Source organism: Budorcas taxicolor, chromosome 11 (assembly GCF_023091745.1).
Source record: "Budorcas taxicolor isolate Tak-1 chromosome 11, Takin1.1, whole genome shotgun sequence".
Classification (NCBI taxonomy): domain Eukaryota; kingdom Metazoa; phylum Chordata; class Mammalia; order Artiodactyla; family Bovidae; genus Budorcas; species Budorcas taxicolor.
Genome location: NC_068920.1, coordinates 108,152,051 through 108,166,648, shown reverse-complemented (window position 1 = coordinate 108,166,648; position 14,598 = coordinate 108,152,051). Strand labels below are relative to the sequence as shown.

The 14,598-nt window shown below is 41.5% G+C and overlaps 1 protein-coding gene across 1 annotated transcript in view; it reads left to right on the top strand.

The window, feature by feature from the left end:
• The window catches only part of PTCD3 (pentatricopeptide repeat domain 3), a 30,300-nt gene that overhangs the window by 7,752 nt on the left and 7,950 nt on the right, over positions 1-14,598 (top strand). The window contains exons 5-17 of the mRNA XM_052647682.1: positions 1,536-1,604; positions 2,080-2,184; positions 3,608-3,731; positions 5,504-5,619; positions 6,107-6,177; positions 7,465-7,552; positions 8,007-8,067; positions 8,545-8,630; positions 9,711-9,855; positions 10,525-10,575; positions 12,532-12,621; positions 12,914-12,942; positions 13,788-13,894. Of these exons, the coding sequence (XP_052503642.1) occupies positions 1,536-1,604; positions 2,080-2,184; positions 3,608-3,731; positions 5,504-5,619; positions 6,107-6,177; positions 7,465-7,552; positions 8,007-8,067; positions 8,545-8,630; positions 9,711-9,855; positions 10,525-10,575; positions 12,532-12,621; positions 12,914-12,942; positions 13,788-13,894 (1,142 nt within the window). The remainder of the gene's footprint in view (positions 1-1,535; positions 1,605-2,079; positions 2,185-3,607; positions 3,732-5,503; positions 5,620-6,106; positions 6,178-7,464; positions 7,553-8,006; positions 8,068-8,544; positions 8,631-9,710; positions 9,856-10,524; positions 10,576-12,531; positions 12,622-12,913; positions 12,943-13,787; positions 13,895-14,598) is intronic.

Here is a 14,598-nt window from a genome sequence, read left to right as displayed (position 1 = left end):
GAATAAGGCAGGCACTGAACTAAGCCAGCGGTGGCTGGGAAAAGGGACGGTGGAGTAGGTAGAGGATTTAAGGAACTGGAGTCAGCCACAACTGATGACAGCTTAGTTGAATGGAAGTAACGGGAGAGGATCTTTGATTTGGATTGCAGAGTGCCTGGTACCCTTCACTGAAATGGAGACGATAAGAGGGGAGGTCAGAGAAGAACAGTTGGAGGTAGATTTGGTGTGAGGCATCTGAGCTACAGGACCAGAGTTGAGGAGTTTCTCAGAAACCATTAAGGTCTTGGAAATCACTGAGGGAGGAAAATGTGGGAAACAAATAAGAATAAAGTCTAGTGAGAGAGGTCCAGCATGTGACCCAAGACTAGAGGCCCAAACAGGTATTTGATAAAGATGGCGGACAGGACAGAGCCAGGCAGCGGTTGGGAATCATGGAGTGATGGTCCAAGGAAGCCGTCCTAGAACTGCTTCCTCTGAGTTGTCCTTCATACCCGTCACCTCTTAGTAGAGAGTGGATGCATGCATGCTGAGTGGTTTCAGTCGTGTCCAGCTCTGATCCTACGGACTGTAGCTCGCCAGGCTCCTCTGTCCATAGAATTTCCCAGGCAAGAATACTGCCATACCCTCCTCCAGGGGATCTTCTCAACCCAGGGATCAAACTCGTGTCTCTTACTCCTGCATTGGCAGGCAGGTTCTTTACCACTTTCGCCACCTGTGAAACCCAGAGATCACCTGTGAACCAGATGAAGTGAGCCTCAGAGGAAGGTAAAGGGAATACAGGATTTGAAAGTGGTATCAGGAACTGAGAGCCCTAAAAAGTACTGCTTCCAGGCCCTAGGTCAGAGCATCCTTCTATTAAGAACCACAGGGAAGCTCTCCCCCAGAGAGTCCAGGTGAATACTTCAGGGTGGCAAGGGGACTGTCAGAAGAGATTCAGCAAGTAGGTTGAGTTTTTTCTGTGAAACAAAGTTGCCAGAGGTACAGAGAAGGGGGCTGTGAAGGAGAGGGGAGGAATAGAGGAAGTAATTTGGGGGCCATTCTAAGAGAGACTGCTGGTGCCAAAGAGTTAATCTTGTTCAGGGTTCTACCTGAAACAACTTAAAGAAGTTTGGAACCTTGGGAAACAGGACACTGGAGACGCTGCTGCTGTTCCCACTTCCTGAGAGGGCCGCATAAATGTTATCCTCCATTTGAAGGAGCCTCTTGGGTGGTTAGTGCCATGCATTGAAGGGATACCCTAGTTCAGGAAACTGGTGCCCAGACTGGTTAATTCAGAGGCTCTTGACTTTGCATTTAAAACGGTGATATCCCTGCTGATAGCAGCCCCTAGTTAAAACCAGTCATGGAGATTTAAGCCATTGTTTGCTTTAAATTGTGCATAACTATAACCAAGTCTCACAGAGCCTAGGGTACAACATAGGTGTTAGTGTCTACCAACATACATATTTCTGCATTTGTGATACATGCAGTTAAAACTTCCACAAGGTCCTCTTAATAAAAGCCTGGCTAAAGAGACTTGTGTGTCTTCTTCACAGGATACCACAGCTGTACCTTATGCATTTCAGGATGATCCTTACCTCATACCGACATCCTCTGTGGAATCTGTGAGTATTTTTAGGTAACTTGGCTAGTGTTATGTTTTGCCTTGTTGGTTTGGGTGACAGGATGACACATACGACTTATTTTACTTGTAGACACCTTTGAAAAGTTCATAGAGGCTAATAGATAAGTTGGTAGATTTTCTGATTCCTTTACTACTTTTATCAAAAAGTTCTAGAGATTGGCTATGGAGAAGGTATTTGGTTTGGATTTTTAGTACTTTGGAATCTTTCCCACTATAGAGCAATTCACTCAGTTTAAAGGTATTGTTTTTACGCACCTCAAGCTGTATGTAGGATCCAACCTGAAATTATGTCACATGCAGCAGAATAATAATAATAATTAGGTAGTTTGCCTTGGAATTCTGTGTATTACAGTGTTGTTTGGTTGGGGCGGGGGAGGGCAGAATAATTCTTGCTGAGGGTATAACTTTGATCTAAATTATATGTAGTATCAATTTACGTCTTTTTCTTTATACAGCATTCATTTTTGTTGGCGAAGAAGTCCGGAGAGAATGCAGCAAAATTTGTTATTAATTCATATCCCAAATATTTTCAGAAAGACATAGCTGAGCCTCATATACCGGTAAGGAGAGGTAATTGCAGTTTTCGGGTAATACTATGTAAATATAAACTAAGCTATCACAACTAACGTTTAAGTAGCCATTTGAATGCCTACAGTATTTGGGTCTAATATTATTTCACCCAGATAATATTTATGTTTTTTAATATTTATGGTTATCATTGCTCACTGTACTCACCTTTATTATCATTTTTAAAACTACATGTATTTGCTCTTCATTTTGTTTTCTTCATTTGACTTCTGCAACACCACGCTCTCAGATCTTCGCTTCTGACTGCCCTTTCTGGTTCCCTTAGTTGATTTTCCATCTACTCCTCAAACCTTGGTATCTTTTTCTCAGGATTCCGTACTTGGTCACTCTCTTTTTTTTCTCACTGTAATCTTCCTGCTTCACCAACCCTTATACTCCATTTGGCATTCTTGTATGTTGGCCTCAATGTCTCTACTTTGGGCTCCAGACGCTTTTTTTCCAGCCCCCTCTGTTCTGTGGGCGTGAGGGGTGAGTGTGGAGGGCCTGCTGGGTGTTTGGCATTGCACTTAGTGGGTCCCAACATGGGCTCTGCCTCTGAGCTAAGTAGTGGAAATAGTAACTCAGACTCATTGTGTCTAAAACTGCTTCCTCTCATATCTCCCTACTTTGTAAGCGCACACACCCAGCCACCCAGACAGCCCTTGTGCTTCTCAAACAGCAAATCTTAGGGACAGATTAGGACGCCAGAGTGATTGTGTCCATAAAGGTTGAAATCCTGAACTGAGACAGTGACAGCAGTGGGATGACCATTTGTAGGGCCTGCTCTCTCCCCTCTATGTTTCTGACCAATAGTTACTCTTCTGTGTGTAGTTCACTTCTGCTTGAAGGCTTCCCTGGGTCCCTAAGTATTTGAATAATTTGGTGAGTGAGGTAAAATCAACATACCTTGGTAATACGGAATGTTTGCAATAAAAGAAGTTATCAGGGATGGAAGGTTTCCATCTTTACAAACTAGATATACTGTGGAACCTTCAGCCAAGATTGAGAGGAAAGTAGGAAGGATGGTTTTAGCAAGGGAAAAATAGTAAGTTCAGCTTGAAATTAGGGGATTTAGTTCACTGGGAACTAAATTCACTGGGAAAAGTAAAGACTTTTAATTCAATAGGCTGTAGTTCTTCGATATGGGATTCTTCGGATACAGACTAAATATTTATAATTAGGAGCTTTTAAATTCTTTGCCCCAACTTAGGAGATCTCTAAGCAATCTTGTTTTGGTGACTAGAGAGGTAGAGTTAGATTCCGTAGAGAGACATTCATGTTAAAATGATAGGTGGTATCTAATGCATGAAGCAGGAGTATTATGGTGTGTTAATCAAATGCTGTGGTGTGTTGCCTTACTCTGTTGTGCTTTCCCATTGACCTGTTTGCACTGACTTTAACCATCTTATTTTCTAGTGTTTAATGCCTGAGTACTTTGAACCTCAGATTGAAGAAATAAGTGAGGCTGCTCTGCAGGAACGAATCAAGCTCAAAAAAGTCAAAGCTTCTGTGGACATATTTGATCAGCTTTTGCAAGCAGGTGACTAAGTTCATTTGAAGCCCCCACGTTCATGTGAAGCTCCCCTGGGAATGTGGGCGTGGAAGTAGGCCACAGTTGTGCACATGATCTAGACAGTTGTGAGTACGAATTAAAAGTGCTATGCTTCTTCCTCTGCTTGGTAGCTGTTTTTATATTTTTTATAGTTTAAGAAGTCATATTTCAAGTTCTGCTTTAGTGTCATTTTAAAACTGGGTAGGATAGAGTTGTCCTTGCCCGTGTGTTGTCCTCTTGTGCAGGTAGAGAAATCTTACAGCCATTCTTTCTTAGCTTCTGTTTTTAACATGAGGTTTGTTCATACTGTATTCACATTTCTTACATTCTTTAAGTATGTGTGAGAGGCAAAAAACAGACTAGAAAGAAATACTTAAAAAGGAAAGAGCACTAAGCTGCAGGATCAGAAGCTTGGGTAGGTTCTGGCACTAATTAGCGCTGTAGCCTTGAAGAACGCAGTTCCTTTAATCCTTCTCTCAAATCCTGTGGCTCTCTGAATTTGATGTGGATGAACCTCCAGGGGTTTAGGTGGCAGGGCTTGTAAGCTACCATGAGATGAGAATATACCTAGAGTAGCATGAAGGCAGCAGCATTGCTTAAGTTTTGGAATCTGGTATGCTGGTCAGTGGTTTAGGATAAAAATCAGCCAAACATAGGAGAAAGAGAAACTGGACTGAATCACTCAATATAGTCTTGAATGTGGCAAGAAACATTTTCAGAAAACTTTAAGAATTTTGGTGTGTAGCCTGTTAAAGCATCAGGTGTACAAATGAATTGCTGCTGCAGATTGTCATTTAGGGAGGCTTTTTCCTCTGCTTGTTGAATATGATAAACATCATTATATTAAGACTTGTCTTCCTCTGTCTTACACACTGTGTGGTGTAGATGCAAGCAGCTGTTCAGTGAACCTTAGTAAAGACAGGGTCAGAGCTGTAACACTCAGCTCATTCAGAGTAATGGAATGAGTTGACATACTAGGAGAGGAAATATAGAAAATTTTAATATCAAGGCCTAATAAGTGCCAAGCACTTTGTAGGCATTTAATTCTGTAACACCTTATGAGTTGGTGTGCTTGTAGTCGTTTATAAAGGAAACTGACTGACTTCAAGTAATCTTCAGGGTCACAGCTTTGAGATGCTATGAGGCATCAGGTTACACTCCATCACCTGTTTCCCCTCCACTCTGTCTTTTGTCTTTTCTAAAGGCTTTTAAGTTTCCTGATAGCCATTTGTATTATCAGTATATTTTCTTAAGAAAAATTCAGCTACTTTTCTTTTTAAAGCGCTAAATTCATACTTCTTCCTGTTCTCTTTTCTCCCTCTTGATAAGTGTCAAGTTGGGAACATAATGTTTGGAACAGTAATTTTTTAAAGGCTGCTATCTCTAGGCATGTATTTCAGCGAGGGCCTGGATCCAAGTGAAACAGTTCGATTGCATTTGTGAGGACGGAACTGGGCCCTGGGGGACTACATGGCAATCGTTTCCAGAGCGTTCATTTCGAAGATGATAGGTAGAACTATGAGAGAGTTTCTCTGGGAATATGAGTACATAGAATAAATGAGCCCAGGGTCAAACTTGGCTCTGGTATTTTCTCTCTTCTGTCAGACAGCACTGTTAGGGATTCTGTGCAATCTGCATCACTCCAGATGTTGAAGCTGATGTGGGATGCAACTCGCCCTTGGAGAATGGAATCCAATAGGCTTTAGTTCTTTGATGTTTGAAAGTTTCTCCCCCTCACCCTTTTATTCCCCCACCCACAGGAACCACTGTATCTCTGGAAACAACTAACAGTCTCTTGGATTTGTTGTGTTACTATGGAAACCAAGAACCCTCCACTAATTATAATTTCCAACAACAGGAACAATCAGAAGAGTTGGTAATGATTTTTTAAAGTTTCTTTTGGTAGTAATTCTTTCTCATTTTAAGGTGAGTCCTTACGCCTTATGTTAGAGATTTGTGCTGAGGTGTGATATAGTACAGTATGTAGCCTGGACAAAAGGTGATGTGGAGGAAGAGATGGATTTTAACAATTGTTTTACCCTGGTTCCCTCCTTAAAAGTATTTTGACCTTGCCTGCCACATGCAGAAACCAGTGACCAGAAATGTTTGGATGGGCCCCTTTGTTGTTGTTCCTCAGAGTGACAGTATGTTGTATATGGGACAGAAGGGAAAACCCCTGGCCCCAGCCCTCTTGAAAGTTCATGCATATATAGGCGGGGTCTCCTTTTTACCTCCTACCAAATCTTTATTTCCTTTGCTTTTCTGAAATTTCCTCTGCCTTACCGGTTCTGAGTAGTATAGCTTGGAGACTGCTTTCTGTTGTCATATTGTGTTTTATATCTGTTGGTGATGGCTCATTTCAGGAAGAGGGTGAAAAGGGAGATAACGTGAAGTCTAAGAAGAAGGCTGGTCATCAGCTTGGAGTTACTTGGAGGTATGTTACAGGATAATTAGAATGTTTATGGATCCTTAACGGTTGTGGAATGTTCTCCCGTCACCCCCTGAAGAAGACACAACCCTGTAGTATTCTAAAATGCAGTTTGTTCTCTGTGTGCAACGTAAATGTCACAGTTGGTTTTCATATGTGTTTAGACCATTTTTTATTAGATCTTTACTTCCAACCAGCTAGAGGTACAGGACTGGTGTTGATTTCTTTTTTTTCCTCCCCCGCCTAACTCCATGTAACCATCATGGTATGGTTCTTTTGGTAGTTTCATTAGTAGTCTTACCTTGTACTATATACCTCTAACTCTAAAAAGGTTCAGAATTTTAAAAACTATGTTAGAATACACATATGTCAGAGCGTAGTTCTAAATTAAGACTGCTGGCTAACAAACAGAAGTATTCACTACCGAACAAAAGATAAATATCATTTACGTAATGATTCAGGATTCAAATGAACTGAGTAAAACTGTCTAAAAGAAAGGTATTTCGTAAGGGTGTCTGGAAAAGGAAAGCTACTGCTAATATCAAAATGAGTGAATAAAAAATTAAACTTCTTCAGTAGATACTAATAATTTCTTATAGTGGTTAAGAACAGGGACTTGTGAGTACCATTTTGGCCCAAATCCAGACTCTATTTTCCAAGATGTGTTGGTAACAGAAAATGAAGGTGCAGCGTGATTTGTATAACATAGCACATTGACTGACTGACTGAAAGAGCCAGATTATATAAGCTAGAATAGGACAGTGGATTCTAGGGCACCACATGTCTGCAGTTGCCTCTGGTTATTTATATCCAGTTGAAAGAGGGTGGAGGAGCTTCACTGTGTACCCTGCTGTGCAGTTTGCTTTTTATTTATAATGCTGAGTATATATTCGGAGAAGGCAATGGCACCCCACTCCAGCACACTTGCCTGGAAAATCCCATGGATGGAGGAGCCTAGTGGGCCATAGTCCATGGGATCGCTAAGAGTCAGACACGACTGAGCAACTTCACTTTCATGCATTGGAGAAGGAAATGGCAACCCACTCCAGTGTTCTTGCCTGGAGAATCCTAGGGACAGGGGAGCCTGGTGGGCTGCTGTTTATGGGGTCACACAGAGTCAGACACGACTGAAGCGACTTAGCAGCAGCAGCAGCAACCAGATCTCCCTCTCTGGGTGGGAAGAATTACTTGAAATTATATGCAGAAAATGCTTGGAATGTTGCAAATACTCCATGTGGTAGCTGTTACTGGTTTTATCTGTTTCCACTGGTTCACGTTTACTCTTGTGTCTAGAGCCCAAAACCATGCTGAGAGAATCTTTGCTCTGATGCCTGAGAAAAATGCACATTCTTACTGCACAATGATTCGAGGGATGGTGAAGGTAACATATGTTCTGGGTAGTTTTATGTTTTTGTCTTTAATTTCTACTGAATTGGGGTTTCTCAGCCGCAGAACCCTTCACAGCTGGGCCACATAGTTTGTTGTCTTTGGGGGTTTCCAGAGCCTTGAAGGATGTTTGAGAACTGCCTCTACCCACTTCATGCAGTAATTCATCCTCCCATCCCCCAGTTGTGACAACATAATTCTCATAGTTGTTTTTTCATTAAAATAAGATACACTTATTGAAAAAAAATTATTAGGAAAAAGTTTTTAAAAATTGAAATCACTGCGTTGAAGTAACAGGAATAGAAACTGTAGTATACCACACTGCTCGTTTAAAAGGAAAAACACTATCCATTCTGGTCTATCCTTTTACTTCTGAGAACAGTAGATATGCAAATGTTTATTAAAGACAACTTTTATGGTGTTTAATTTTCATCCTTTCCCTCTTCCAGCACCGAGCTCATACACAGGCATTAGGCTTGTACACTGAACTGTTAAACAACAGACTGCGTGGTGAGTTGTGTCTGGAGAATTCATCTGTGTCCTTCCTTTCCTTCTCTTATGTGGGCGTGTGTGCGTGCTCAGTCATGTCCTAGCTCTGCACGCCATGGACTGTAGCTTGCCAAGCTCCTCTGTCCCTGGGATTTCCCAGGCAAGAATACTGAAATTGGCTGCCGTTTCCATCTCCAGGGGATCTTCCCCTCCCAGGGACTGAACCCGAGTCTCCCGCATTGGCTGGTGGACTCTCTACCTCTGCGTCACCTCTGCATTCTTACCTGTGCATCATTGTATCAGGAGTCTATACAATCACAGGGTTTTGCCTTAATGATTCGCTCATTCTTAATCTTTTCCTCTGATGTTGGTGATTGAAACGAGAATCCAGAGCCAGAGAAAAGAGTGGTTTCCTAGTTTTGTGGACTCATGTGCATGACCACTTGGCCTTTAATCACCGACCCCAAATTTTGTTAAAGTAGTTTTCTTCTTTTATAGCTGATGTGCACACCTTCAATTCACTAATTGAAGCAACAGCATTGGTGGCGAATGCGAAATTTGAAGAAAAGTGGAATAATATATTGGTAAGGAGGAACCTTCACTTTGACTACTAATAGGCCAAAATATCCTTTGCTGGGAGTCCTGAAATGCAGGAGACACTAGTTCAATCCCTGGGTTGGGAAGATCTCCTGGAGAAGGAAATGGCAACCCACTCGAGTATTCTTGCCTGGGAAATGCTATGAATAGGGGAGTCTGGTGGGCTACAGTCCATGGGGTTGCAAGAGTTGTACATGACTCACCTACACCACCACCAACCACCATCCTTTGCTCGGAGTGCATGGGGTGGAGAGAGCATTCACTGAGCTTCTTTGTGGTGGTCATCTTTGCACTGGGCACTCCACGCAGTGGCCTGTTCACACCCTTCTAGCAACCCTTAGTTTAATTAGCTGTATCTGACATGTGACCCAAGCATACAGCTAGAATCCAGGAAGACCAGTTTGCTATATTATATTCATTTATTTCCTTATAATCGTGTGGGTTTTTTTTTATATTAAAACATTTATTGAAAAAAATTACTCGGAAAGTTTTTAAAAATTGAAATCACAGGAACGAAGTAACAGGAATGGAAACCACACTATACCATTCATTGTTGTCTAGTCACTCAGTTGTGTCCAACTCGTTGCGGCCTCAGGTAGTGTAGCCCGCCAGGCTCCTCTGCCCATGGGATTCTCCAGGGCAGAATACTACAGTGGGTTGCCGTTTCCTTCTCCAGGGGATCTTCCCGACCTAGGGATCGAACCCGCATGTCCTACATTGGCAGCTGGGTTCCTTAGCACTGAGCCACCAGGGACGTGCATACCATACCATACTGCTCATGTGAAAAGGGAAAAACCAGTCTGTTCTAGTCTCCACTTTTGCTTCAGTCTTAGACTTGTTAGGCCACTAGAGACAGTTGGACACGGACATCACATGGGGGTTAGAGTGACTGTTGAAAGGGCCTTCTCTCAGGGGCACTAGATAATTCTTAAATGGGGGGCTTATTTATTAATCTGCTTTAAACATAGGCAGACAGCCCAATTCTTTTAGTGTGTTCTGTTAGTTTATTGGACAAATTACCCACCAGGCATTAAAAAAAATAATACTCCTGCTTTTGATTCAACTAGGACCTGCTGAAACAAATGGTTGCACAGAACGTGAAGCCAAATCTACAGACTTTTAACACTATTCTCAAATGTCTCCGAAGATTTTATGCATTTGGAAAATTGCCAGCCTTACAGACCTTCCGGGAAATGAAAGCCATCGGGATAGGTGAGGGGTGTCCTCATGTCCCCACTGGAGGCAGTGCTGACCTGAGGCTTCAGGTCCAGGTGATCCAAAAAGAGACTAAACTTTTCTGTGCTGTTTACATAATATGGTAGGAATTTCCTTTCCACCATTAAGCACACTTTTTAATGATGTATATTTAGTATAATGGGAGCTCTTCTTTATCATCTTTTTGCTGCTTATAGCAAATTACACTCTTGGGATTTTAGATATTTTTAATGGATTTCTTGATTCTAGGGAGAATTGTTCACTTACAGTTGGCTGGTTTTAAAATCTCGTGACATTTTCTGGCATAATTAAGTATTTGAACCCAACTGTGTGCTAGTATGTTGTATATTTTTCAGTATTTATGTTATTGAATCAGTTCACTTCTATCTTTTAGTGTTCTTAAATGAAACTCACAAGAGTATTGACTGTAATGTTTTAGTGATAGGTGTCTGGACTTTCTAAGAGGAATTTGATCTCTATGACACCTTTCCACCTTTACATTAATCACATCAGCTGGGAAATGTCTTTGTTCAGAAGAACGGAATGCATCTTCTACTTACGTAACACCACTAATGTTTTTATTCACTGTACCTCAGTAAGCTATATTTTGTGTAGCTGTGTTCGACATTTCTTTTTTTTTTTTTTCTATGTACTTGGTAACATAAGAACCCTCGCTTGCAACATATCATCATATTATTCAGCTGTTTTATCAACATGGTATGTATGTCATTATGTTATTTATGTAGAGATTAGGCTAACTTCACTGCTAATGAATAAAGATTGGATAGTTCACAGAATAGCGTTGTCTATAGCCTGAGCAAAAAGTTACTCGTGAGGGTAGTGTCATCTTTTTGTGATGTAAAACTTAAGTCGGAGTGGAGGAAGGTCATTAAATGTACTAACGGGCAGTATATGGTTTTGGCCAGAAGGTACTTGAGTTTGGAATTCCTTTTGCCCTCTAGAACTGTGCTTTCTGATACAGTAGCTGCTTAGCCACACGTGACTATTTAATTAAATTCCTTCATAGCATTAGTGCTCAGTAGCCACCTGTGACTGCTGACTGCATCGTCAGTGATACAATTGTAGAACATTTCCGTCTTTGCAGGAAGCTGTTGGATAGTCCTGCTCCACAGTAAACATTATTTTGAAGCCTCATGGGAGAACTTCAAGGCTCCATTTGTTACCTAATTGTAGGTCAGCTGTGCTCTATTGAATGGATTTTGGAGCAAGGCACACCTGAGTTAAGATTTCATCTCTACCATTTACCAGATGTGTGGGAAGGGACTGGATGTCTTACCTGAGTGATGCCATCACGATGTAATGATGAAATGAATTATGTGTAGTGTCCCGTTCATGTTTGGGAGGCATGTAGTAAGTACTGTAGGTTCTTAGCCATTTGCCCCAACCTGCGAAACAACCCTAGGTATAGAAATGACAGTTCCAGTCTTTCTCTCCTGTAATGGGCTTTTTGTGTGAAAACAACAGAAAATCTTTATTTTGGAAGGGTAGTTTTGCAAAATTCACATTCTCACACATAGGGAAGTAGGAGCCGTTAAATGACTTTATCTTGAAAACAGGTGAACTGTTTCCACAGTAATTTTGTTATCTAAAATTTTACTAAACTTTGGTGGTATTGTACTGCTACTGCTAAGTCACTTCAGTCGTGTCCGACTCTGTGTGACCCCGTAGACGGCAGCCCACCAGCCTCCCTCGTCCCTGGGATTCTCCAGGCAAGAACACTGGGGTGGGTTGCCATTTCCTTCTCCAATGCGTGAAAGTGAAGTCACTCAGTCGTGTCCGACTCTTAGCGACCCCATGGACTGCAGCCTACCAGGCTCCTCCGCCCGTGGGATTTTCCAGGCAAGAGTAGGTATTGTACTAAAACTAAGTAATTCTCACCCTAAAGCCTATTCCACTACTACATCACACATCACCTTGGCTAACTAAAGTCACTGGTGCTTATGTTTCCTAAGTAACACCCAGGGTCATAGGGGCAGGAGTGTCAGTGTGTCTTAGGGATATAAATCGATTATTGTCTGTAATAATAGTTGCTAGGAATTTACCCAAAGGAAAAAGCCTAAAATAATGAAGAGATGATACATATAAAATAGGCTATTAGGAAATAGAATAATTAGAACAGTAACAAGTGCAAACATCCTTGAGGAACTTCAGAAGTACATCTGTGCTGTCACTGAAACTATATTATCACTTGCAGGTGCATAGGTGGGGAAGGGAATATAGATAAATAATGTGAAATGTTCAACTGGAAATGTCACAGATACATTTTGATTCTATAGTTTTCTGTTTCTTGGCTCTCATCCTGGTTATATTTAAAAGGAGCACAAATGTTTATTAGCAAAAAACATGTTTGTTTTCTAAGTAGGCAGGCTTGGTGAGGGTGTCCGTCTGTCTCCTATTTCAGTGCAAGTCCGCCTTGTGAGGAGACTGAGAAGGAGGGGCTGCGTCTGTTGGGAGCGCTGTAACTGACCCAGGCCTTGGGGAGAGCTGCACTCAGCAGAGGGTGCTCTCATTCCTCTCACAGGGATATGCCTGGCCAGCTCCATGGCTTGGGTGGAGGAATGAGAAAGGCAGCCTTAGGACTAGTTCTGCCTACCCCATGGTAGTGCAGGAAGTAGGCTCCTGAGAAAACCCAGTTGCCTTCTTTTTCTGCAGAAAGCCCTTCAAAAGGATCATCCCTCATCATCTATGATATCATGGATGAAATAACGGGAAAGAAGTTTTCTCCAAAGGACCCCGATGACGGTACGTGCAGAAATTGCTGCCGTAAGACAGCCAGCCTCTTTTCCTGACTGCGGTTATAGAGCCTTGTGATGAGGATGGGGTTTGATTTAGTTTAGTCATCTTTGGGTGGTTATTCTGAGAAAGCAGAGTGTCAGTGGCTTGTGCTGTATGTTGCTTCTCCTTGTGTTTTCATTCTTTCAGGTTTGTCCTACACCTTACCAGTTTTGTTGCCAGGATTTTTAATTAATGTTACTGACCTGAAAACATACTTTATGCATAGTAACCAAGGCTCTTCTGAACTTTGATTTTTCAGATATGTTTTTTCAGTCAGCCATGAGGGTTGTAAGTACCATTTCTTGCTTAAAACTTTTTTTTTCTTTTATCCATTTCCTAAATTCATCATTGGTGGTTGGGAGGACTCTCCCTGATTCTTTCACTTCCTAACTCTTGTGTTCATGTCATCTAGTCCTAATTTTTTATTCCTCTAAAATCTCTACAAAATCACAGCATTCCTACCCTGTGTTGATTGTGTTTGTTGTCTTTTTTCATACCTTTCTTCAGATAAGGTTTTAAAGTATTTCATATTTGCCTGTTGTTAACTTATTAGATTGATGGTTATATCTAATTTTGTTTTTTCAGCTTATCGTGCTAATCATAGGAAACATTTTCAAGCAGTTTCAAAATGAATTTAGCAGTCTTATTTCCTGAGGATAATTGCTTTACAACTTAGTGTGTGTCTTTCTAGGTTCTTTCCTCTGGGTATTCAGACATGCATGTCCACACTCATTTCCGTGGTATCTTGTTTGTTGTTGGCAGTATAGTATTTCATAGAAGGGAATGACTTGTTGTTGGGTGGGTTTTGGAGTTATTTCATGGGGATTTTTGCCAGTATAGTGATGCTAGAGATAGCACTCCATCTGTCTTAAGCATGACATCCCAAGTGTTTTTGTCTAATACTAAATATAGGTGTAATCAGTAGATTAACATTATTTTGTTTTAAATTTCACTGAACTTGGTGATTTTATCCCTACCCCCAATTTCTTATAATTCATTTGCTGTCAGTCAGTAAAATGTTAAATCAGTATACGTGTTTCCCCAGGTATCTACTTTCTTGCTTCATGTAGTGAGCCACCTTTGGCTGATAAGGATCACTGAGTGATGGTTATTTACTACTTCTGCATTTTCAGTGCTCTTCTCTCAGAGATCTAGAACTTGCTTACCAGGTCCATGGCCTTTTAAACACTGGAGACAACCGGAAATTCATTGGCCCCGATCCTCGGCGTAATTTTTATTAGTAAGTATATTAGAAATACATCCTTCGCATTAATGGAACACCTGTATGCAACCAGTGGTCAGTTCTGCAGGTGGGAGACTTGGCAGTCTTATTTTAGGCAGCATGATCCTGACTTTAACAATACCAGTTATGTGAACACTTGGAAGGTTCAGTGGTAAAACTGATTTGTCAAACTGAGGTGTCCACTGTGTATCTTTTAAGCTATTTGTAACTTTAAATCTGTGTATCTTTTCCTTCTGCTGTTCTGTGCTTATTCTCTGTCCTGTCAGACTTTTTGCAACCCCATGGAGCCCACAGGGCTCCTCTATCCATGAGGATTCTCCAGGCCAAATACTGGAATGGGTTGCCATGCCCTACTCCAGGGGAATCTTTGCAACCCAGGGATTGAACCCAGGTCTCCCGCATTGCAGGCGGATTCTTTACCCTCTGAGCCACCAGGGAATCCCAAGAATACTGGAGTAGGTAACCTAACCCTTTGCAAGGGGTTCTTCCCAATCCAGGAGTCGAAATGGGATTTCCTGGATTGCAGGCGGATTCTTTACCAGCTGAGCTACCCAGGAAGCCACACTGTCCTATTTTATATTTTCAAATTCATAGCAGGGTGAATCCCTAAAGATTTCATCTTAGCCTCTCTTGTTTTTAAAGATGTTGGAGCCCAAAGAGACTCCTTACATGGGTTTGCTTTTAGGCAGATAAAAACAAGA